This window comes from Necator americanus, chromosome III (assembly GCF_031761385.1).
Source record: "Necator americanus strain Aroian chromosome III, whole genome shotgun sequence".
NCBI classification, from domain to species: Eukaryota; Metazoa; Nematoda; class Chromadorea; order Rhabditida; family Ancylostomatidae; genus Necator; species Necator americanus.
The window spans coordinates 15,346,484-15,372,963 of NC_087373.1; the positions used below are offsets into that span (position 1 = coordinate 15,346,484).

Sequence of the window (26,480 nt, forward strand, 5' to 3'; positions counted from 1 at the left end):
GATAAGGTTATTAATTACACAACGATGAAAATCACTTCAGCTCCGCCGGTCTCTGTCATACTGTAGCCGGGGTGTACAACGGGGGGGGGGGACCCGTACGAAAAAAGGTGGAAACAACAGCGGAATTTTTGCGCTTGCAGGTAAAAGCGACAAATAGTCTGTGTGGTGGATCTAGCCGTCTTCGATACGCATTCCAGGATGGTGGAAATACGGCAAAGGTTTGAGAATATAGATTTTTCTCAGGAATATTCCTTAAGCTTCTCATTTGTTCAAATTCAGCTTTTCAATATTGATTCCACGAGTGGCACGATCTGTTTGGAAAAGCACCTCGATTACGAGAAAGAGATCAGTCATCAGCTCACCGTTGCAGCGATTGACCAAAGTAGGCTGCAGATTTTCGCGATATTATTGTTTTTTTTTAATTTTTTAGAGTACTGATCTTAAGCTGTAGCCAGTTTGTGAAGCATGCACGTAATTCTTTTGTACTTGTTATACTTAAGAAAAAACAAAATAAAACAATACAAACAATTCCTAATGATTATACGAAACTTTAAAGGCTAAAAGAGTGGATGTAACGCAGCCGGGAAGAGGTTGTGAAACTGAATGATCGATCGATGGTTCGACTCGGTTCGAAACCACCATAGTGCCAACCAAACCCCTCCTCCTTCCGGAGTTCATAACCTCAACTACTACGAATTACCGTCAAACGCGTTGGCAAATCCTAAGCGGATTGATACGCCTGAGACCAGAGACTTTAAAGATTTAAAGTCCCGAAAATGCGAAGTTTTGTTAATCTCCTAATAGCCGTGCTTTAACTATTAATTAGTGTAGTTGAGAATCCTACAATCCGGAAACAGCGGAAGGCGCAAGTTGTTGTTTTGTTAAACGACAATTATCCTAGTTTTTTGTGTGTATCCCTCAAAAGCGTAAACGTTTAGCCTTGGGCGAATATTGGTGCGCCTTGCCAACTTGAACGAAGACTGTATGTGAAGTAAGAGGTCCTCGTTTTCCTCAAAGTCGAGAAATTCTCCAAATATCTTCTCATATAGGGATTTCTCACCTTCTGAAGTAGGACTACAACCTGGGTACCACACAGTTTGCTAAAAAGGACCAAATTTGCTGTACAAAAATTAGGCAAAATCCTAGTGAGCTCGAGCCTTTCTTAATTTTGTTTATGGCATACCTGTGGGTGTTTTCAAATAAACAATTATGCGTTATTTATAACAAACGACCGTCTAATAGGAAATGACTTTTCAAATGATGAGCAAAGGAGCCTAAATCGGTGCGCTTACCTCAGTAGCCGCGTCCCTGAGATGTTAGCGGGCAATCGTTGTGATTGACATTGTGAGAATCTTGCTCCCGCTACGAGCAGTCAGGATGGGACCCGCACATGAATTCGTGGATCGAAAACCGCACAGGTCTTTATGAGAGCCCCACTGTTGTCCATGCCTATGCCATTCTTCCCTTCTTCTGAATTTTAGACTTTTAGCGCTTATCTAGAACGCCTCTTAAATTCGGCGATTCACAATTTCGAGTTCGAAACGAGAGGATCGTGAAAGTTATCCTAGAACGAGCGTTTTCATAGCAATCCCTGCGATGACCTTCGAGAAGGCTCAGGTTTTTTTTTGTTCCATGTGGATGTTTTTTCGACGAATAGTGATCGTACATGTACTGTCCCCTATAAATTTTATAGGATATCAAGTAAACTGCACCAGAAGAACCTAAGTTTGTTTTCTGTTTTCTGTCCATGAAATCTGACGGTGTTTTAAATCATTTTTGCTATGATCTGATCATTTTTGCTATGTACATATCACGTTGCCATGGACAGTGCATTTAGTTCCTGTGTTTCAGATATGTTAACTACGAATTAAAGCTTTTTCACAGAAAAAGAAGTCAAAAGTTATAACAAACACATATTTTCTGTAATAATATTGAAATTAACGTCATAGTGAATTTTTTGAGAACATCCAGCTGCAATTGAATTGAACAAAAAGGGAATAGATGCTGAGCCTCAAAGAATGAGAAATTTGGCAAATGGCTGAAGTTTTGCTCTAAGAATAACTAAATAATGGCGAACTTTGATACTAATACCAAAAATAGTACTAAAAAAATAAAATACAATAATTTCAAAGGATAAAGAATTTATACCACATACTATGCACGTGAAGGGTGAAGTGCTTGGAGCTAAGCTGCTGAGCTGTTCAATCCTCTAAGTCTTAGTTGGTGGTGGTGGTGGTCTTAGTCAGCGCGGTGTTGGACCATTGACTGCGCAGATATTTGCTGCTGATTTGCTGCGCAACCGTTACTATCACCACTAATACTGGGTATATGTGATAATAGTAGGAACAAACAAAGTAATAACAAAAGCAATAACAGTAACAAGTAATAGAAGTAATAATAATAATAATAATAATAATAATAATAATAATAATAATAATAATAATAATAATAATAATAATAATAATGAAAATCTAATATCCAATCTAATGTAACCTAGTAGATGGCTCAACTGGGACGTGCCTTGTCAGCATACGAGTTCTGGACGCGAACGATAACTCCCCTGTTTTCTATCCAACTCAGTACAACATCACTGTAAGAGAAGGCTACAAGCCAAGCGGACCTCTGGTAGTGCTTTCGGCAACGGACGATGATGAAGGAATTTTTGGCGAGGTATGACATTCTATGAAATTTTTGAGCTTTTTCTCTGCGTATCTGTACTTATACTGAAGCTCGAGATGAAGAAACTTTAGTCTCTTTTTCGAATTACATTTGATCCTTTGCGCAAAACTACTCTGATATTTATTGATTTATTTATTGTGTATTTTATACGAGGTTCAGAGTGCGCAAAAATTGCTAAATTTACCCCAGAAAATAAAAATTGTCGCACAGACTGTACTAAAGGTTTTCCTTTGCAAACAAATTGCAAAGACTTCTTTTGATTCGAAGCAGGTTGTTTATGATTACTGTTTACTTAGATCAATAATTAATTAGGGATGATTAGTGGTTGACGAATTACGAAGCTGGATGAACTGTCCTATACGAGGTCCCAATGAACGGTTCGCGCAAAGTCCGTGACGAGCTGCTTCTGCTTAAAGGGATCACCCCACGAATCTGAGGTGGTACGGATTTCAGGTGTATTCGTATACAGCATAGTAGATTATGGAGAAGGGTTGATTCCGTCCACTTCTTCCCAATTGCCGTAAAAAAACGGCGCGGAAGACGCGGCGCCGCACAAGGCTGACGCGCTCCAGTCGAACTCCTTACAGAAAATAGTGCGCCAGAACCCCCGAAGCCGTATCTTCCGGCCCCTTTTTTTACGGCAATTAGGAAGAAATGGACGGAATCATCCACTCTCCATAATTTACTATCCCGTATACGAATACTCCATACTCCATCTGGAATCCGTACCACCTCTGATTCGTGGAGTGATGCGTTTAAATGCAAACATTGGGTACAATATAAGTCATCTCATAGGAACCATTTTGAATCTTGGAAAAAGACCCTATGGGAGACCATTTTGCGTGCTTCATGAGGGAAGTAACCTTATCTACCCACGACGAGGAGAATCACATTCCCAAGAAATTAAGTGCGCTTGTGTTGGTTTGACCGAAATAAATGAATTATCTACCTTTTTGGTGCACCGTTGATGTAGATATGGACAAGTAAACAAGTAAACAAATGAATAAATTATAGTTTATAACACGGTAGCTTAGGTTTCTAAGAATTGTTGTCTTCGTTAAAATTTCAAATTGAATTCTATTGTTATTTTTCCGAACCACCACGAAAAATATTCGTGGATATAAAGAGTTTTTTTTTTCAGGTTCACTTCCATCTCAAATCGGGGAACTCTGCATTGTTCGAAGTGAATGAGAAGTCTGGAGAAATTTTCCTAAAGAAGGGATTGTCACGTGGAAAACACGAGCTCACCGTTCAGGCTAAAGACGGTAGTGGATCTGTCAGCGAAGAGCCGGTACTCACGTTATCTTCCTGTAGTGTTCGGCAGAGTGTGTGAAAATTTTTTGAGGGAATGCTTTTAGATGAGAATTGTTTTTGTAATCCTAGCATTTCTAGGATTTCTTTTATTGAAAACTGCACCTTGGGCTAACTTCTTTCATTGTATTTGTGTTCGAGAATGGTAAGGAAACTGAAAAATATTATAGTGAGGAACACATTAGGGAGTGAAAATGATTTTTTGTGGTGAAAATAAAAAAGCGTTTCACTTGTTGACCACGAAAATCTTTAATATTTTCATGAGTTTAATGCTCTAAATCCATTGCAGACTTTTTGAGAATTGTGATCTAACCACAAGCGGCAGAAAACCATTTAGTGATCCTTATCCTTAACATTTATGTCTACTGTGCGGAGCTCTAAATTCATTTTTCTGGAGCCTGTCTAGACCAGCGCATCCTGACCCTAGTTGTTTGTATTTCCGCTAATTTTCAGGCTAATGTCCACGTGTATGTGATAGATTCGGATGCCAGTGCACCTTCTTTCACTCAGCCGAGTTATGTCATCAAAACTCCCGAAGACATCCTACCGGGCATATCCATTGGAGCGGTTCAAGCAACTGGACCTGGGCAGATTCGATATAGGTGATCACTATTCCCTTTGTTGAAGGCTTTTATCCTAGGCTATAAAAACAAAAGAAAAATTTTTAGAAACATTATATGAAGTGTCAATATTCCACGTTAGATGATTTCTTTCTTCAGAATTTTTTTCTTTTTATTTTCAGAAAATTTCCAATCCTCTTTCAGTTTTTAAATTTCAGAAAACGTTTCAAAAAATGATTCGAGACCTTGCGTAAGAGGTGTTGTGAGGGGTGCTGATCTCGAAAATAATATTCTTTTTTCATCGTAGGACCATCTTTTGAGGATACGTTGAAGGTGGTCCCATCCACAATTGTTAATGCCTAATTTTTTCGCTCATGGTCAAAATATTTTTTTGAATATTTATATTCAGATTTTATTGCTCAAAAAGTTTTGTTGCAAAAGAAAATTTGTTCGATCGTGATTTAGTCAAGTGTCCTGGATCATTTCCGATACTGAGTGCAATAGGATTTTCCGTTTTTGAATCTTTCCACAAACAAAAGCTGAAAGACCATGGGTGAAAGACTCAGCTGCAGAATGAACTGGAGCGAATGTGATTGTAACACAACTGGCAAAACGCCATGACGCTACGAAAAGAATTTTTCCGTTTGTGGTGAGAGCTGTTACTTATGATCGGCAACCTAAAAATCCTGGAGAAGGTTTTGGATTAACCTCAGGCGCCCACCATACATCCATACCATACCTGTAACTGTACAAGGAACGGCACTATGATTGAAATGAATATAATTTTTGGGTAACTCCCCCCCACTCCCAACTATTAGGTAAATCTTTAGCGGAAGGGATTCTCCAGTTTATTGGATGTGGCAAATGTGAAGTTGTTCCTATGAGGGGATAATAGTATGAATTTTATAGTATCCCAAGATAAGTAACGTAAATCTTACGTTCTGAAACTCGGAGAAGTGATTTTTTTCAAATTTTATTTTCTAGCATCTACTCCGGAGATCCTGACCATCAGTTCATGATCAATCCAGACTCTGGCAGAATCACCGTAGCTCGCTATCTCGACGCTGATAAGCATGACAGAGTCATTCTGAACGTACAGGTGGGGAGATCGTTTCCTCCGCTCCAAAATGTCCATGTCGGCCTCAATGCAGTTTTTATAGGCGGCCCTTATGAATGGAGGATCGAATCAGACACAAGTGGTCATACTCATTGAGGATCATAACGATAACACTCCTCGATTCCCAATCGATTTGGTCGAGATTACTGTAGGCGAGAGTCAAGCGGTTCATGAACCATTCTATGTCGTTCATGCTACGGATAAGGATAAACGAAAGGTGAGTCGGCTTGCTCTCGGAAATTCAAGAGATTTGGTAATTTTTCATGTAAAATATTTCTTACTCCTTTTTTATTTCTATTTTTGGGTATTACAATGGATTTGTGTATCTTCCTTACATAAGAAAGCGAGGGGGCAGGTGTAGTGTAGAGGTTAGAGGTTCCGCTTCCTACACGATCGCTCGGAGGTTCGAATTTTTTTTTTTTTTGAATTCGAAACCTCAAACGATTTTGAATTGAAGTGAAGATGAGGCGCATCCCAGGCGGATTGATTAACGCCAGAAACATTATCCTTTTATCCTTTATTATTTTCTACTTTTTAGGTGAATTAATTTTTAGTTTGTTTTTATTTCTTTTTTTTGTTCTGTTCCGGTCCTTTGAAAATTTCATCCCTTTTCCTTACTTCTGAATTTCCTTCTGAACTTCCGAAAACAAGTAGAAAAAGCGAGAATAATTTCATACGTTCATTATTCTCTGTTTTCTACCAAACTTTTTCAGAACGGTGCCATTTCTTACTCCATCCTCTCCTCGCATCCGCCTTGCCCTGTAATGGTTCAACCGCACACAGGACAACTTCAGCTAACTGATCCTCTTGATTTCGAGAATATCAAGGACTACCGTATCCGCGTAAAAGTAACTCCTTTTTTGTTGTCTTCGTAAAGATTGTTTAAGAGTGGGGTATAAACATGACTTCTAGGCCCAGGATCACGGTATTCCACCACGTTCGACAAACATGACACTTGTGCTGCATGTCTCTGACTCCAACGATAATCGTCCAATTTTTGAAACCACGAGTTACGAAGCTGAGGTGAACTTATCCAAATCATTCAGTCCTGTGAGGTGGCCTAGCTAATTGTCCCCAATTATAGGTACCAGAGAACTCACCGCTCATGACTACAGTACTAAAAGTGAGGGCCAGAGACGCTGACTCTAGAGAGAACGGGAAGGTCCTGTATAGAATAAGCAATGGCTCGAATGTGAGTTTTTGGTAGTATTTTTATTCTATAAAGGAAGACCAATCCGGAGAAAAATAGAATAGTGTAGTGTAAAAATCTTTGTAGGCTTTTGGTATTGATGAGAGGACAGGAATGATCTACGTGAACGAGAACATCGATCGAGAAACAAAAGACATTTATCACATTACCGTAACCGCTCAAGATCAGGGAGAGGTAAACGAGTTTTCATGGCGTAATTTTGTGTGAGTGCTTCATAGTGCTTTGTCTGCAACACCGTTTTTCTTTTCTTTTTGTGCGCACAGATTAAGTAATTACCATATGTTACGATAAACAGCTATGTATGTGTAATGTTCTCGGTTAAATAGCACCTCTACATAGTTGCCGTGTCCATCTTGGAATAAGGCACCCGTCTATTATTTAATTTCTGGAAATTTCCAATGCAAAACCTCTTGGTAATAGTAAAAAAACAACGAAGTCCTGCTTATTTCTGATATAATGAGTGCTAATATGACTTAGTGACGAAAATTAATTACGGAATATAACAACATAAAAATGGCATCACAGAAATTTTAAAAATTTTAATAAGCTCGTTGATAAACTTCCAGCCACCGCTCTCCTCCTCGGTTCCTGTCCGAATCCGAATCGCTGACGTCAACGATAATGCTCCATCCTGTACATCTGTGGCAACAATGGTGGTACCGCGTGATTCCAGCCCGTCTACCACTGTAGGTACGGTGGTGGTCACAGATCCCGACAATGGAGCAAATGGGACCGTTGTTTACCGTAGTCAACAGTCACATCCGCTTTTTGTCGTGAAGAATAATGGTAGGTTTTTCTTCCAATTGTTCTTTTTGCTTTGATTTTTCTGTAAGCACAATATTTCCCCGTTATTGAAACAACAAAACCGGGAACATGATGTAATTAAAGGAGATGTTCATCTACGACGTGCACTAGCTGAAGCTGATCCCACCGACGTTCGTTTGTCCATCATTGCTTCGGACCAAGGTGTTCCTCGAAAATCAACAGTCTGCCATGTGCAAATAAGAATCGGGCGTGGCACTGCGGCTGTAAAAATTATTGAGCCATTTGAGAGGTGGGTCCCACTCACCATTGCTTTAATTCTTCGGCATGCTCTATTCTTTACAAGAATTATGGGATTGAAACCATCTCTACAAAACACAGCAGCGCTGAATGGCGAGAGTTTTTAAGGAAGCGATAGCAGCAAGAAGCTTAGCTCCGGAGAATCCAGAATCAAAACTCATTCCAACTCAATTATTTCTAATTTCTCCTCAATCGGGAATAAAGTGAATTTTTGATAAACGGACATGAAAGAAAAAGAAGTAGCTGGACATTTTTTGTGGAAAAAAACTTTCGAAAAACCGTTTTGGGCATAAGATTGAGATGGGAATCCTTGACCCCGACATCTAATTCCGTGGTTAGTAGTTTTTGCCGACTAACGTGGTGTTGAAGAACAAAACAGGCATCAAACACAATTCCATTTTAATTAGGTTTGAAAAGATGTCTGTAGTGTAATTGCAAATGATTGAAAAATCGTTATCCTCAGTGCCGTATCCTGCCGCAAGGAACCCGGAAAGGATTTGCGGAAGAGAAGCTGAGAATTCATCCGATTTTTAACATTTCCTCTTCAGGAACATTCGAGCGCCGAACTCTTGTCAATCATCGTGTCTCATCCGTCAACTTAATGCTACTGGAGTGGCGAAATGGCAGATTCAGAGCAACGGTATCATCTTTTCCAAAAACCACTCCTAAAAACTACCTCAGTAGACGTTTTAAAAGGTGACGGTGCGATGGCGGTGCGTTTGTTCACTCGTTCTTCTGCGATACGCGCTCCAATCTTAAGAGAATGTGCATCAAGCATAAGAAACGTGCTGCTGGGGACGCGTTGCGGTCGTCCGAGTGAACATAAGCGTAGGCGACTATGCGTATATACGCCAGGCGCCTTTAACTATGAAATGAAACAGCTTTTCCGTTTTTTTTTTCGAATCGGATCCAATTTTGTGTAATTTTTTCAGAAATCTCGAACCACTTTTCCATAATCGATGGTAAATTAATCATGTCATCACATCCACAATCACCACCACCATGGTCACTATCGCTGATCCTTTCGGACAGGGAAGGGCGCCAGAAGCATCTGTCGTTGAGGATTCTCGAGCCTAATTCACCGGTAAAACTATCCTGAATTTCCTATTGTTATTCTACCTTATCATGATTACTTGTTTAGGTATCATCTGAGCCTGTGAAAATTTCTCCATTACTTCCGATCGGTTCAAAAATTGCCAATTTTGGGCCGAAACTAAAGGAGAAAAACAAAAATTTGTACTACTCACTGAAAAATCAAGTGAGTTTTCCTTATTTTGCTGATTCTTTTAGTTGATGTTTGTTAGACAAAGGATACTTGAAATTTGTGATGTTCCCATATATTTCTTTTCGTTGCGAGAATACCTGGTCTGCATAAACCGTCGCTTCTCCACTGCTAGCAATTAACCATAGTTGATTTGAATTTTTTTGCAGTCCTCGCTCTTCGAACTGGACCAAGCGAACGGAGATCTTTACCTTATGCGAAAGATTCGCGACTTGGCAGGGAGCGAAATTTCTCTTTACTACAATCTGATTGATGGTCTAACCTCCGAATCTGAGGAAAAACATATTGAGTTCGAGGTTGGAAGCGGTTTCGTTGATTCACCATATTTCACGGAAGATTTTCTGCGAATTCCTGTAGCAGAAGACACTGCTATTGGTGAGTTCTAACGACTTTTTTGTGTTGTGTAACCAGAAATTGCTTTTTGTTCACTTCTATTTATTTTCAGGTACCATTATTGCCAGCGTGAATGCCACTAGTCCTGATGTGTCTTCTTCGATTGTTTATCGATTCGCAGAGCCTAATAACCGATTTTCAATTGATCAATATGCTGGAGAGATCAGTGTTATTGAAGATCTTGATTGGAATGAGGTGAAATTTTGTCTAGTATTTTCCCTAGCTTTTTTGAAATAAAGATAACATGGTGTTTTCGGGTCCGTAGTTGTTTAACGTTCCTTTGGAGTTCGACTAACTTCGATGAGATATGATTAAAGATAATAAGCAAGTCAAATTTCAAAACTGAATCCTTTAGTCACCCCATCATCTCGTGGTTGTTGCTACGGGAGGTGGAGCCAAGGCAAGTATGCTGATTGTGGTCGATGTACTGGACGTGAACAACAACCATCCAGAAATCATAAGGTACGTCTTTTCATGGCTTGTTTTAAAGCGAATTCATCGGCAGAACACACATGCCCTTCCATGGTCAAAAGTGACCATGATTTTATACTAATTCATCTCTTAAATTATTGGTGGGTCAAACCGACTTAAAGGTGCCACCCCACGAAGCTGACGTAGTATGGATTTCCGAGGACCAAAGACTATGCAGGGGGGTAGATTGGAAAAACGGATGAGACCTCGCTCTTCTCTCCCTGCATCACTGTAAACAGACGGCATTGGAATGCGGTTCCTTATGACGTCTTCTATTGTGAACGTGCCACCCTTGCTCCCCGCCCCCGCCTGCAATTTGTTGAATGAAGTGAGTTGCCCATCGACGCGTCCGAATGGATTTTCGACGAATCGCAGGTGGGGGCGGGGTGCAAGGGTGGCACGTCACAATAGAAGACGTCATAAGGAACCGCATTTCAATGCCGTCTGTTTACAGTGATGCAGGGAGAGAAGAGCGAGGTCTCATCCGTTTTTCAATCTATGCTCCCCTATAGTCTTTGGCCCTCGGAAATTCATATCATGTCAGATACGTGGGGTGATGCCTTTAAGTCTTTGCGCAATTGCCAACGAAGTTGCGTTCGTTTTGGGACCATCACTGGCTCCGATCAGGCTCCAGGGTTGAGTAAGGGAAAAGTCAGAGAAAAAATCCCGCCACTACAACCGCAACTGTTTAAGCAATTCCACTTGGCTCTGCGTCGTTTTGATTAAAAAATTTCGTTTTTAATGCACTACTCATACTGAACGTTCTGTGTTAAAATTTAAGTTCCATCCAATCGATTGTTCCGTTCACATGGGATAACACTAGTCGTAACTGTATTCATAGTATTTATTTACAGTGCCAACGAGGTTGTGACATTTGCTGAAATTGGAACGGTTATCCACTACGTTGTTGCGACCGATGACGATTACGGTAGAAATGCTACCGTATCGTATGACATCATTACTGACACTACGAACTGTTTTGGAATAGACCACAAGACAGGTGAATTTTGTCGAACAACCGGAAAGAATGCTGGGCTAAAAGTAAATAAAACAAAATAAAATCGAATATATAGTCATGCCGACGGATTCACATACATTTTGCCAAGCAAGAAATTGTTCTGTAGCGCTGAGGAAAAGCATACTGATGATTGATTGAAGGGCAGGACTTGGACATGCAGTGAAGGAAGTGGCTGGCTAATTCGACGAAGGAAATCATAAACCAAAAATATTGGATAGGCTTTCAAAGTTTACATACCCATCTGCTTTGACAGACATTCGCTGATAGTTGTTGTGCATCTTATAAAAATTAGAGTTAAGGAGAATAACCAAATAAAGGAAAAATAACTAAAGGTAGTGGCGTTTCTCGAGTGAAGGCATGAAAACGTTCATTTCTGAAAATGGAGCATTTCAGAGTGTAAGCAGATAGACACTGTTTTTGCCTCCGCTTTGTTCCGTCCTCTTTGAATTTTCCCTTCTTTTTTTTTGTTTTCACTCTTTTGTACGCTGTTTTTTTTTGTTTTTCACGACAACCACATTTTTTGGTTCATGAGCACGTCGTTTCAACTATAAACACATTAAAAATATCTCTATTGGCGATAAGCAAGTAGCGTGTAGGTAGGCAAAACTACTAATTTTATTTTACATGATTTTATACATTGTACTTTTCCATTCCATTATTTTATTTCACAAAATTTTATTCGGCAAGCAAAGTAATTATGTAGGAAAGCAGGAAGTATAAATAAGTATTAAGATTAGTTGAAACAGCGCCAAATTTACTGAGTAATTAAGAAGTAAGCTGATGTAGAAGTGAACCGGATACTAACGCATCCGGAATTGAGGGTGCTGTCCTGAATTTGTGCAGACACACGGAGACTAAGATAGTGGTAGGTCAAGATAGATCCATGGTCTGTAGATCTGTACAATAGAGGATCAGAAACAACTGATCGTTAAATCGTTGCGTGACAACAGCTTTTCCGAATATCAATCTATTAATTTTTTTTAATCAGTAGCAATTTATTAGAGCGTACATTTCTACGAGGCAAGTAATCCTTCAGCATGAAGGGGTGTTTTTTCCTCTCTTTTCAGAAAACTATTTCCTAATACTACCATTAAGGCATTGTTTTATATGAGAAGGAAAATTTATGCTCTCGAATAAAGATTGATTGTGAGGCGTAATCTATGTAGTGGGTCAGTGAAGTTTGAAGATTTGATTACCTTCAGTCTTTAATGAGTAAAGTATTTGTAATAAAATTATAATAATTAAGTTGTAATATTAGAAATTACAATAGAAGTAACTATAACTACTAGTAACTATTATGCGGAAGTAGACTGAATGACAGACAGAAAGGTCAGTGAAAAAGTTGCAAAAAAAATCATCATTTGAGCGAGGGCAAGCACCGAATGCTATCTTTTTTTCTTCAGGTGCACTCTCCATGTTACGTCGCCCGCCAACCGTGGATACAACTATTGTGGTCCGTGCGTCCGATCACGGATCACCAGCACTATTTGCTGATCAGTCGCTTACGATACGGTAGCATTTCTTGAGATTCTGTTTCTTCAATAATTTCTCATCAATCATCTCTTTCAGTGTGAGGAACGGGAGTAAAAAATGGAGTTATTTCGATGATAGCGAGTTAAGAGTGACGATTTCGGATGCGGTACCCATTGGTTCTATTGTGACCACCCTACCTGTGGATGGTAGGTGCAAAATACACGCTTTTTCGCACCGCTTTCGTGCCATTCTTTTATGGGACCTTTTTTTTAAATGAATCAAATAGATTTGTAAAACCTTGACAGTTAGTTAAGTGTTGTAATCCTGACGAATTTCCCTTCAACAGGATTAGAGAAACACTACATCTCCCCCAAATTGTCTTATTATCACCATCGGTTTTATGCATTCATTTCAATATTCTCCAGACAATAGGTATTTGACGATTTTGACGTCCTCGATCTTTAAAATCTTCGAATAAAATAAATAGTAGCAAACCGCCCAAAAAATGACAACATGAATTAATCAATATTTCAGAAGCAGATGTTCACCGTTCATGACGGTGCTTGGCCGCAGTGTATTTAAGGTAATATCAGATTTTCTAGGAAAGGCTGCCATTCGTCTTTTCCCCACGAGTTCGACCTTTAAAATCGACGAATACGGCAAGCTCACATTGCTTGCGGCCGTAAATCCGGGAACATATCAGCTTTCAGGTTTGTTGATTCTACTCGCTATCGAGAAAACAGTATTTTCCGACCAATTTTCCTTCCCTTTCCAGTTCTGGCAAAATCGCCGCAAGGTGAAATTGACTCGCTGTCCGTAGTGGTCGGAGTAACTGCATCAGTGAAACTTGGACCTCGACTAAGCTCCGCCTCTTGCGGATCAATCAGTCTGCCAGAAAATCGATCGCTGAAGAATTTCAAGCAAATTGTGGCCCTAAATGCGACAAATGAAGCAAAATTTAGTATCCGAGGTATGCCCTCTTCGATACTTTCTATATTTAGCTATATCTAGCTAAAGTACTGTGACCCAAATTTAGGGTCAACTAAATACTTCGAGATTGACTCATCTACTGGGAGGTTATCCTGTCCTGCTTTGGACCGCGAAGAACAGTCCGAGCACCTATTGGTGGTCAGTATCCAGGATGGAGATAGGAAGGTGAAAGCATGTTCTGTTTTCGTAAACTCATTCAACTCACGATGCATAGACTTCCAGGATTCATGCACAGTAAGGATTACTGTAGCCGATGAAAATGACAGTGCGCCACAGTTCGCTGCATCTACACCACAAGTGATTTTCATCAACGATACTGTATCGTTACAGGATGTTGTGCACAAGTACGTGATTTACGGCAATGTTTATATAAACAAAACCTTCTGAAAAACAAAAACAAAAAAAGCAAGTGCTATCGTAATCTGAGAAGTACTGGTTTTTTTTTTTAATTTACGCTATTTTTGAGAGTGGTACCATCTAATTATGAAAAAGTTTTGTCATCACTAGATCACAATCTCTCACTGCAAGCTCAGCACTTTTGTTTCAAATTGGAGAGATTTTTTTCGCGAAAGAAGTAGAACCCGGTGAAAACCACACAATGTTGCAATACGGTAATCGGCTGGAAATGGGACCCTCGCTAGCTCTATTCTGATTTTCTCTGCACTTCGATCGGAGCTGAAAAGGATCCCATCTCGAGCGCAACCCACTTACTCAGTTACATAGGTATTCTGGTCGTTTCGACCCGACTGTACACATACAAAAAATTTCTAGTAGGCGTGGCTTTCCTCTTTCTGATTGGTCAACTCATTCGAGCATTCTGGTGCTGCGGTGAGGTGTAATACAGTAAGGTCTAGTATGAGTTCATCCTGAAACGGTTACTACCTTTCGTACACATCGAAATGTTTTGGAAGGGCAGGTTTTACTCAACCACTTATGTGTTGACCATGAAAATTGACAAAATGTGATGAAAAATGAATTGATGTGTGACATCCCATTTTATCTTTCCCCACCTCTGAATATGTGGAATTGTTTTGGTGCTACTGGATGTGAGGACTCACTTTATGTCATTTATATTCAAAAGAGATAACCTTACTTTAAAACTCATTTTGCGTTCTAAAAAAAGCATTCCTTTCTTTTTAAGCTGTTCCTACTTTCTCTCTCTCCTGTCTTAATTCGTACAAAAATAGTCTTTTTTTCAAATTTTAGTGCTAGTTTAGTTTGCCCTAGCTGTTCGCAAAAAACTCATACATATATTTCATTATTTTTAGATTCTCCGCGTTCGATCACGATATAGGCGTCAATGGACGTATTCTGTTCGATCTAGTGGAGGATGCGAGTTTTGCTTTTGATCTGGTACCGGAAACTGGAGATCTTGTCCTAGCTAGGTACGGATGTACCTACCCGAATAGTCTGGGTGGTTTTATTTTTTTTCGTACACATGTCAAGAATAAAGGTTGAAATGAAGAAGAATCAGTTTTGCTTTCGAAATGACCGCCTGTACCTATTTTTCATACTGCTTTTCTCACCCCACTCTTTCCACAGTAGTCGTCTGCGCGCTAGGACCCCAACCTCACTTCGCTCTCAGGCCAAGAGCCAGTCGATAGCTGCGCTGAAGTGATTCGCTTGCAGTCATTGGTCGCTTCGCTTCAGACGCAAAAATTTACTTAATTATACAGCAGAAATGATGTGGAATGACGTAAATTTCATCGCTTACATGACTCAAATGCAATTTTCTACCCTACTGAATTCTGTTAGTGGTGGTTTTCGTTTTGAATTTCTTTTACTGTTAGTTTTCTGTTAGTGGCGGTTTTCGTTTCGGCAGTTATAATATTTGACCAGTTCTTTTTCATTCAACATTTCCAGAGAACCTGAAGGAGTTGGAAATGATTGGATGATCCGCGTGAAAGTACGCGACAAAGGCGTCCCATCACTATCCGTAGACCGTTTCGTGAGGATTCAAAGCACTCGCTCGCCTCCGACGAGTCGCGACACCCAGCCGAGTTTCTTGCGGCAGAAATACGTTTCTTCGATTGATGAGGGTTTGAGTCGAGGACAAATTGTTTCTAAGGTTTGCGATTACAGACAGACTCAGCCGAAGAATGTATGTTAACTGGTTTCTTTTTCCGGTTGCCACCTCATCCAGAGATTCACGCATCACTTACAGTATCGTTGAGGGGAACATAGACAGTGCGTTCGAGGTAACTTTTCCGTGACAAGGATAGTCATCTGGGATTCGCAACATTTTACCGTTTTCAGATTGATGGCGACGGTGTCGTTCGAACATCACAAGAACTGGATTATGAGATCAAGGATCAATATGATCTGAAAATCATCGCCACCGGAGCCTTCTCTGCACAAATCAGGACGCAAATGACTGTGGAAGGTACGTGGAACCCTTGGCGTGACCTCCTTATCGCTTATTTGCCAATAGAATCAAATTTCATTGGAAATTTGTAAAACAAAAGTTGTGAAAATTGCTGTTTTCGACTCTTCCTTCCTTTCTGTGAAGAAATTTTAGTGAAGAAATTTTGGATCGGCCTGTTGTGGGAGTCACATTGGTGTCAATTGCATCCAATGGAGCCCACTGATTGATATTTTTCACCGTGAGGGCCATCTTTGCGCCACTCTTCATTGGTTCATCCGAGGCTTTTACGGATATCCTGTGGACGATTCCGGTTTTTACCAAGGATGGATTTTATATGTTGTGACTCACTATCTAAGGTTGTACTTCTTCAAACACCGACTCAGAATCGGCATCCGTTCTTGGACACTTTTCGAAATGGTTCTTTACCTTAGTTGTCCTCAATGTTAAGACGTCGTTAATTTGAGTGAGACTATGAGAAATTCTTTTTCCTCTTAAACTAACTAAGTAACTTAACAGTCATTCTTAAATCATCAAAATACATCGACCACAAACAAAGCGGATCACGTGAACAAACAAAATGTCTCCCAGGAATACAAGCAATGGAAATTAAGTGAAACAGAGGAATGTCACCATGGACAGAGACGGCGGAGCGGGTTATGTACACTACGCTAATTTTTATTTTTAATTTTTTTCGCGCTTTTCTCCAAAAAAGAAGGATTTTACGAAACATTCTGCAGAACACCGACATTCTCATGAACATTACGAGGCTAGATCATGAAAAGCATTTTTAGAGATATGCAATAAGAACACCGATAGATCACCGTAGAAGTCAGATACAAGTATGAAAGCGCAACAGAAAAAGGGGGATTATATTTTCTTTACTTAATTTATAGAATAGTTACTCACCGTGAAAGTTAGCCGGCACCTTGCTTTTGTAGCAAACATTTCGGGGAATTGTTCAAAATGCGCGACCAAACAATCGATATGTTAATTTGAGGTTTTATTTAATTTGCGTTCAAAAGTCTACCGTAATCATAAGCAAACACCGATAAATTGCAGAGCCATTACATATCTAAAAAAGCAACTAGCGAGATGTTTTTTGCCCGGACTTTCCTGATAGGTGAACAGGCATTTTCTACACAGAATCTATATAGTTATTCACGTTAGAAAGGAGGAAATCCATGCGCGACTTCTTCCCGAATTCAGAATTTTGTGTCTTATCGTAGGAGATCTTCTGCTACGGCAAGAATGATCCAGTTATCCGATAACGAACGAATTTGAGGACTCAGAACGGCGAAGCCATGAGGATCTCATAGGAGGCGGTCCATTCATTTGAATTACAGCAAACTGTAATTAAAGGTATCACCCCACGAATCTGAGGTAGTACGGATTTCAGGTGGAGTATTCGTATGCGGGATAGTAGATTATGAAGAGGGGGTGATTCCGTCCATTTCTTGCTAATTGCCGTAAAAGAATAGGGCCCGGAAGATGCGGCGCGTACACAAGGCTGACGCGCTCCAATCGAACTCCTTGTAGAAAATAGCGCGCCGGAACGCCCGAAGCCGTATCTTCCGGACCGCTTTTGCGGCAATTAGGAACAAATAGACGAAATCACCCCCTCTCCTTAATCTACGATCCCGTACTACCAATACTCCGACTGAAACTCGTACCACCTCGGATTCGTGGTGTGATGCCTTTAAAGTAATGGTATATGTACTAACAACATCAATTTCAAGCATGGAAAAAAATTTCTCTTATTTCTCTACACCAAAGTTTTAAATTAGTGTAGGAATATTAACGAATCTGAGCTAAATCCACTTTCGTGGATGAATATGGCATACTTTCCACAAACATTCCAACCTACCCTTTTCAGTGAACAACGTCAATGACAACCCACCTGTTTTCCCGAAGCAAAGCCAGAAGAAAGTTCTTGAAAGTGGGATTCTATGTTTTTTCTATCCTTTCTACAGAATCATGCTTCTTTTCTTATTTTCTGTTTTATGCTCTGTATCTAGAACTCATTTTATCTTCTCAAAAGAGATGCTCTATGTATGTGCCTTGAATTCCTCATCTTCAGCACTCCCAGAAGGATCTTACATCACCACTATGTCTGCCAACGATGCTGATAATCTAGGAGCCCTAGAATACAGTCTTGATCCAAAGGAGGAACGATTTATTATTGATCGGTTGGTGTTTTTTGAAATCAATGTTCTCTTCTAGTATTTGTGTGCTAAAAATATTAATTTAGCTATACGGGAATTGTTCATTTGGCTACAAGTCTAGATTTTGAAACGGTTGAAGAGATTAACGTTGATGTGAAGGTAAGCACGCTATACTTTCCATCCGTGACTCTCCCCTTATCGTATTTTCTGGATCAATGAGCTCCAGGTAACCGATGGAAACTTCACTGCTGCCACCTCCTTCGTAGTGGTTGTGATGGATGTTAACGATAATGCTCCTGAATTTCAGCAACGTTTCGTTGATATTAAGGTAATTTTTGTTTTGCCCGTTACTTGTTTATTTAATTGGTTGTTCATATGAATATACAAGACCCTGTAACAGCAGGAATCAATCAATACTCGTGGGTTATTCGTCTTGACAGTTGCAACAATGGATCAATATTGTTTGGTTCCTTGTGGGAATGATATATAGGGAAGATTAGTGCACGTATGAGCAGCTATGACCAAATAATAGTTCCAAAAAACATTCTAATTTTTTTCTCGAAGTATTCATAGATCTGGTCACCTGAATGAGACTACTTTTGAATGTGGAAGTTAAATTTTCTTGGATTCATCATTTATTTCTTAGATTACTTGAACTCATTCAAGTATACAGTCGAATGATCTTTATTCATTCGAAATTTCGATTCTTTTCAATTCAATGTGGAAATTGATTTAAAAAATCGAAAGTGCTCTCGAAAAGAATATTTCGAAAACTCCTAAGCATAGCGCACATGCAGTGTTGGCACGTGCATCCTGGGAGTAGGCGCCAATTTCAAGTCTAGAAAATGTACACTTTCAAAGGTGCAACCAAACGTTGGCTCGGCCGTTCTTTTGATCTGTGTTGTTCCTTCCAGAAACTGAACTTCCTTAATTTCTTACGTTGGTTATTCCATCCATTACGGCCTATCGGTAGTTCGAAAAAGTTTTAAAGTTTCTCCCAATACGGAAGAACTCCTTGGAACGTTTTTTTTTAAAGAGTTTATTCCTACTACTAACGAGCTTCTCAACTGAAATTAAGATCGGTGATTGAAATAACTGAACGGTTGGATTTTTTCATGGAAAGGTTTTCGGAATTTTTCATGAAAAGGTTTTCAATATGTTTAGTTCCAATGTCTTGACACCTTCCTTATAACACCATGTATATTATTCCTCATTACACCTTCTTATAACACTCTCCTTATTCGCTGTCTATTTTGCAGATCCCTCAATCTACTGGCGCCGATGAGGTGATCGCTAGATTAGTGGCGTTTGATCGTGATTCCGGCGACAATGGACGAGTTTCGTATACGCTAGCTCAGTCCCATGAGCTGTTTCAATTGAATAGCAATGATGGTATGTGACACTGAATCTCTTTTTTTCTTTTATCAATTTTTATGGGAAAAATTTGAAATCATTTGAGGTTCACGACATATTCGTTGGAAAACTACAGGTCGTTCTCTTAGTTTTCGAGTCCTTCTACTTTCATTTGCTTTCTTTTTTCTTAGAATAAATCTCTTACAAGCGTTCGTCCTCGTCGCAACAAGAACTCTGATATTGCACAATTTCCTTCAGAAAACCTAAGATCTTTTCGTATAATTTTTAGATGAAAACTATGATTTTTTTTGTCATACGACTACACTGTTATTTTTTATTCTTTTTCATTCTCTCTGTCTCTTGTCTCTCTTCACCTCTCTCTGGATAGTGCTTAGACATATTTTTAGAGCACTAAATAGTCGTTTCCTATCAAGGGTCAAAATTCTGTGACTTAAGCTAGGGGAATATCAAAACGTCAGATTTATCTGCAGGAACACTCATTCTGCTCGCCCCCTTACCAGCCGACGCCGATTTTCTGTTGACTGTGACTGCAAGCGATCACGGATTCCCTGTGATGTCGTCGTCGATTCCTGTACGAGTCACTGTTACGAGCGAAGAGGCACAGCATCGTCCTGAGTTCCCTCACACCTCTTACGAGTAAGTTTTAGTCTATAACCTTTATGTGCTTAGAGAGCAAGAAATGCTGTCCTAGAGCAATGAAAAGAGGTCACCACTGCTGTTGTCGGCTTTGCCGATGGTTCGATACTGCCCTAGGCAAACTTAGCCTTTTTCCCTCTAGGATCAATAAATTGATCCCAGACTTGCCTTGTCCATGAATTCTACACTAGCGGGAATAAGGATACTGATTTGAGCATCGATCAGCCCTGAGAATTCTTCATGTAGCTTGCTTACTCATATATAAACGTTAGACGATTCTAATTTAGTTCGAAAGCGGCGGCGCACCCCGAAAGGGTTGATCAGTGCCAACTATTTCGTCCCCTATCTTTTATTTATGTCTTTTTTGCGCACTGACCATAATTAACGGCGTAGAACCTTAAATGATAACTAGAGTTTCTCATCTTTTTCGCTAACTCAACTAACTTCCATTACAGTGTTCTGTTCTTCAGGTTTGTCGTCTCCGAATCCTTTACTCCTCACATCGCTTTCGGCAACGTGTCTGTCAGCAGCGACCCATATTTTTATCGTATCATGGATTCAAAGGCTTCTGAAGTGTTTGCTATCGATCATCTGGGTCGCCTCTATCTGCGGACCGCCGTTGACAGGGAGACAGAGGACCACTACAGTTTTACTGTAGGTCATTTTTTTTAGAAAACAGTGTCGAAACACGGTGTTCTTCATCCGCCTTTTCCTCTCAGGTGGATGTCGGCTCACATCCGGTCACTTACCATCAGAATTCGACAACTACCGTAGCCATACGTGTAACTGATGTCAATGACAATTCTCCCGTGTTCGTTCATCTGAACTGGGCGGTGAAAATTCGCGACGGGATGCGAAGCGGCGAAGTACTGCAGAGATTAGCGGCCACCGACGCGGATTACAACGAGAACGGTCGCATCAGCTACCGTATCCTCACTGGTGACGACTACGGTATTTTCTCTGTGGGACCTGACACAGGTGCGCTGATGTTCAACCAATGGAATGATGATCAGCTAATACGACACAGCGATGGTAGATGGACGTTATTCGTTGAAGCGCGTGATCATGGATCGCGGACGAGGTGAATTTATTCGAAGGGACCTTGTTGTGGTGCCGTGTTGATCATGCGACCATAATTCCGAATTTTCAGATCAACTCTTCTCCCAGTTCAAATTTCTCTTGATCTACAAACATGGTCTGGCTCCGCTCCATTCTTTGTGGTTCCTGGATATGTTGTGCCCATTTTGGAGACAGTAATCCCGGACACTCCTGTGTTTACCGCTAGAGCTACAAATCGTTTCGGCATTCCAATGAATTCAATCCGATATGACCTCAAGGATAGTGATCAGGTCGGGAAGAAGAGGAAGTGATAGGAATAATTTTAATGAAAACTAAGCCATGTGTGTGTGTATTTTAAGACGTTCTCTATTGATCCTACAAACGGTACAATCCGTTTAAAACGTGAATTGGACTACGAGACAAAAACCACCTACAAAATGTCGCTGTTGGCTTCAGATGGAAATGTAAGTTATCGTACTCTTCTTTGATTTTTGCAGCTGACAACATCACAATTCAGGGTTTTTGGGCAGTATTCAACTATAAGGCGGGAAATTAATGTCATTTTTCAAATAATTGACAATTCTGTCACTTTTTGATACTTAGTATTCGTTATCTGCCATCTACTGGTAAAAGAACAGCAAAGATGAAAAATGCTATTTATTTTTATTTTTTCTTTTGTACGTGTACAAAAATTGTAAAAAGCAGAAAACGGGATAATTTCGTAGAAATATAATAATTTATAATCTCTTTTTTTCAAAAATTCAGGCTAAGAAAAGAAAGACTCTATGTTATTCTTCTGTATTTAGAGTAGATCAGCTGTCGTTTCGCTCGAGTTTGTCGTCCTCCCGGTCGACGAGTTTCCTCCAGTGTTCGCTCAATCAAGCTATACTTTCCAGGTAAGGTGTACGGTAGTTAGCAACAACCATCAATCCATCAGTACGTATTGAACTTAGCGAGACAATTTCAGGTACCTCTCGATGCAAATCCTGGCGCAGTGATCGGAGAGATCCTAGCTGTTGACGCGGACGGTGGAACGCACGGTATTCCCGAATACCGTGTTGAAACATCCAACGACTTGGTTACGGTAGAGAAATTGACCGGCTTGGTAGGTTTTGTCGCGACAAATTTTGAATCTAATGAATGCTCGATGGATGAACACACATAATTTGCTGTTGTTTTCTTCAGGTTTCGCTAAGAGCCAAACCTGACAGGCGACGAAATCATACGGTGGAACAAATAACGGTGATTGCCGCTAGTAGCGGGTCGCAACACACAAAAACTACCGTATATTTGGAGGTAGGATTGTGCAATATGACTACACCCAACATGCTTGCCGTAATCTTCTTTCAGATTGGCGATTTCCCCATCCGCTCGGCGAATTCGACCTTCTCATCGAATATCTTCAAAGTTGGAGCCGTAGCAACTGCAATATTGTTTGTGTTGTTGATTTGTTTATTAGGATGCTGTTTGTTTGGCTATAGATCCTCGAAGCCAAAGGAAATTGAAAGTCCTCGGAAACAGGCTAGTATTTTTGTCTATTTCCTAATGTTTTCTCTTTTTCTCCTAGAAAATTATCTTTCAAATGGTAAATATGCGGCGATAAATGACTGCTAGTTAATTTTTTTTATCAAAGTACATCCAAAAGTGTACAAAGGGTCAAACAACAAGGGTCTTTACAACCGTACAAAAGTTGAAAAATAAAAGAGGAATTATCTCGATATTCCAGGTTTACTCCGTCAGTCGAGGACAAGCGAACGGCTCCAGTAACGGCATAAGTCGCCTAGCTTGTTCTCCAAGACAAGCATTGCCTAGCAATATCACTCAGAAGGTTAGCTCATTAGAAGAAATTTATATTTTTTCTAATGATTCCTCCTCTTAATTGTAGCTATTGAAAATCTCTTGAGGATTAAAATCATTGATAATTTTACTAATATGCTGTTCTGAAATCTTTCAGAAAAACTAAGACTTTGTGGAGGCAACGACTAGTGTTAAACAAAATAGCTAACCATCCGTTCTTCAGTATTTCAGCTATGAACTGGTTTTATTATAGTGATGCTTTTGAATTCCACTTATTATTTCTGCAAACGATCGATTAAAAAGGGCAGTTCGAAAGTGCATGTTAGAGAAAAAGTGCGATCTTGAACAACAGTATAGATCTGACGCATAATTATTTCTCAATCAGCTTAATTCAATTGTAGAAATATTTCATTTGCCTGGATGATGTTTCAACTGCTTGCAATCCTGAAATATTCCGTATTTATCGACATTTAAAGGCAGCACACCACGTAACGGGTGGTGTGGGAATACCTCCGCTGATAGATAAGGTGCAGGATGTAGTTCACGAATTAGAGCGCTCCCAATTCTAATTCTAATTCCCTCAACTTGACCAGAAAAAGGTGTGAGAGACGACCATGACGCACTTTTCTCCTAACGAAGCTCCTTACAACTGTCGTTCTTTGTCAATCTATGACAGAAATACGCGAATTCATTCAAATAATGCTAATGGATGAAGAAATTTCGAGAATTTTTTGTGTGGTGTTTCAGTCTATTTTAGAATTTTAATTGTAATCAACTTGAGTTCGGGTTATCGTCAAAAACTTCAAAGTTTGCATCTTAGCATCATACTTCCAATTAAAGTTTTTAATCCAATTCCAATTCCAGAATTCTTCGATGACGTCATCCACATCGTCAAACTCAGGACTACGGAATTCGTTGCTGTCTCATCGTGAAGCAGCTTCGACACGTTCACAACCTGATTCAGGCATCGATCAGGACACTATTTCTGTGAATAGTTCGGTTACTGAATACTTGATCTCTATAGGAGTAAATCCAAATCCGATCCAGTCACGTCCACGGTTAGCTCTTTATCCACAGGCCGATCAATACCTATCAATTTACCTGGGTTCTTTAATTGAATTGCATCACAACGACTGTATTCAGGTATCGTCGACCTGACATGATCGACTCAGCACTTAATGACTATATCTACGCACGGGTAGAGGATATCCTCCCTCCAGGACCAGTTAATATGTCAGAAAATGTCGCACAGCTTGAAGGTCTTTATCAAGTAAGATTCTTTCTTTGCAGTTTCAAAAACAAATTTCATAGAAATCTTCCAAGTTTTGTTGGAATATTTTCATCACTTCGAAAAGCTCTGCGTTTTGTTTCAAAGAATCACAGAAAGACCTGTGAAACATCTAGTACGCACTCCTCACAAACCTAAGAATCAAAGTTCTCTGGAATGTACAGAAGCTCAGATTTATCCTACGAGACACCTCTTTACACTCGCTGGAATCACGGAATGGAGCCACGTAACGTGGATTATACGTAAACATATCCCACAAAGCTCGTACGAATGATGAGATCCCCCTTCCGCAGTTTTATATCGCCATTCATACGGACGTAAAAAGTTGCTTCGTTATGTTATCTGGATTTGTTGGCGGGGTTTCGCATTTTTGACTGTGGTATTTGGAAACTACGACTCGAATCCTAACTACCACTAGGAATATCTTAACATCAAAGATTCCAGCAAATTCTGTGGTTCCGTGACGAATTTCCACCAAATCTTGTGTTTAGTTCACTCAATCGCGACACGCTCCACCCAGTTTTCAACCGTTGACGGAAATTTTTGACGAACTTGAAGAGATCCAACGTGAGCAAAAGCAGAAACGAGAACGAGAATACATCCAGGTTGAGATCTAGGAATAACAACAATTGCGACAGGGAGTATGATGTTCCTTGTCGCATTTGCGTTCATGTTGTTGGGTCGAATGTTTCCATGTTATTTCCACTGTGCTCTGCCTGTACTGCCCATGACTTACCGAGTTTCTTTCGCTCGCTTTTGCGAGTTCTCCTCATTGCTTTCAAGAGTCAATGTTTGTACATACGATTTTTATAGTCAAGTATTCTCCTTCCAAACTGGTGCTCAAATCCTTGTGTTATATTGAAATTGAAATATGTGAAATAAAGTTTCTTTCCCTCTTGCTACGTTTTTTTCTCTCTTTTGGCTTCCGGTCTAGCACAAGGAAAAACTGTGTGAAAAGCAATTTAGGTTTTGTCCATCTTTTCACTCTTTCGAGTAAAATAACGCAGCAAAAAAAATCCTTAAAATCTTTCACATTTCAACGGCGCAGACATTGGATTTGATGAATTTAAATAAGTTAGTGGGAATCAATATGTTTACAAACCCAATAACGTTAACTACATGTAATTAATTTACTAATATTATTAGATCCGTGGAAAAATAGCGCGCGTTTTTCGTTGTCTTATCTTCACAACATATTTTTTCCGAGTACACTCATCTAATATTAGAAGCCGTATAGCGTTGTTTAGCGCATTTCGTTGTGACTATTAGTGCTGAAGTGATTTGAAAAGAGTATCAGCATTTGGTCAATATCAAGAATTACCGGAGTACCGAAAATATAATATGTCTAGGCAAGATTTCCACTAACTCTTCTTCTACGAGTTCAAGCTGAGCAAGTCTGCAGCGGAAACAGCTCGAGATATCAACGTTGTTTGGGGCAAGGGAAGCACCACTGAATCCACGCTACAGCGTTGGCTCCAAAGACATCGTTGTGGCGATATGAGCATCGAAAATAAGGAAGGCCGCAGCCGCCCTTCTGTAGTTGACGACCACCTGCTGAAGGCAATCATAGAAAATGATCCGCTTAGGACAACACGAGAAGTTCCCCAAAAATTAGGCGTTGACCATTTCACTGTCGTTCGCCCTTTGGAAAAAATTGGAAGGGTGAAAAAGCCGAACAAGTGGGTGCCGCTTGAACTGAGCTAGTCCCAAAGAAACCGCCCTTTTGAGAAGTGCTCAACGTTTCTGTTACACAAGAAGAATGATCTATTACTCTATTATATCGTTACGTGAGCGATGAGAAATGGATTCTTTACGACATCAGAAAGCGCCCTGGTCAATGGATGGGCAAGGATGAAGTTCCCAAACACTTAACGAAGCTAAAAGTGCAGCCGAAGAAGAGCGACTGTGTGGTGGTGTGCTGCAGGTGTAATCCACTACAGACCATCATCGTAAAGATGTACTGTTAAGAACAGGACGAAATGCACCAGAAACTCCAAATTCTCTGCTTAAGGTTAGTGAACAAAAAGGGGCCGATTCTCCTACACGACACACATTTCAAAGGTGTGACGCTACTGGATTTGAACGAGTTAAGCTAGAGACTCTGCCTCACACACCATATTCGCCATACCTTTCGCCCATCGACTATCACGTTTTCAAACATCTGGACAGCTGCATAAGATGTAAGATCTTCCAAAACCTAAGTGATGCTGAAAACGACTTCCAGAAGTTCGTG

General features: G+C 40.1%; 1 protein-coding gene across 3 annotated transcripts; it reads left to right on the top strand.

Annotated features, from left to right (window-relative positions):
- Positions 1 to 24: 24 nt before the first annotated feature.
- Positions 25 to 24,864, top strand: RB195_009674 (uncharacterized protein; the record flags this gene model as incomplete). Of its 3 annotated transcripts, XM_064190328.1 has the most annotated exons (49): positions 25 to 48; positions 141 to 218; positions 280 to 382; positions 2,498 to 2,670; positions 3,821 to 3,970; positions 4,444 to 4,592; positions 5,535 to 5,649; positions 5,711 to 5,884; positions 6,381 to 6,515; positions 6,580 to 6,690; positions 6,752 to 6,859; positions 6,944 to 7,051; positions 7,444 to 7,663; positions 7,766 to 7,931; positions 8,488 to 8,579; positions 8,872 to 9,023; positions 9,081 to 9,197; positions 9,371 to 9,596; positions 9,667 to 9,809; positions 9,970 to 10,076; positions 10,940 to 11,085; positions 12,507 to 12,615; positions 12,673 to 12,782; positions 13,179 to 13,286; positions 13,352 to 13,546; positions 13,613 to 13,731; positions 13,789 to 13,910; positions 14,835 to 14,951; positions 15,430 to 15,667; positions 15,823 to 15,949; positions 17,805 to 17,867; positions 18,009 to 18,117; positions 18,180 to 18,252; positions 18,320 to 18,421; positions 19,353 to 19,485; positions 19,553 to 19,582; positions 19,938 to 20,103; positions 20,574 to 20,757; positions 20,823 to 21,184; positions 21,254 to 21,452; positions 21,522 to 21,626; positions 21,969 to 22,058; positions 22,130 to 22,267; positions 22,348 to 22,458; positions 22,513 to 22,683; positions 22,889 to 22,990; positions 23,824 to 24,017; positions 24,103 to 24,229; positions 24,739 to 24,864. In XM_064190328.1, 49 exons carry the CDS (start codon positions 25 to 27, stop codon positions 24,862 to 24,864), a joined length of 6,627 nt encoding a protein of 2,208 aa, XP_064047910.1. The 3 variants fall into 3 exon arrangements, with proteins under 3 accessions (XP_064047910.1, XP_064047911.1, XP_064047912.1); XM_064190329.1 differs by lacking the exon at positions 19,553 to 19,582; XM_064190327.1 differs by lacking the exons at positions 19,553 to 19,582; positions 22,513 to 22,683 and having other exon boundaries at positions 15,430 to 15,634.
- Positions 24,865 to 26,480: the final 1,616 nt, after the last annotated feature.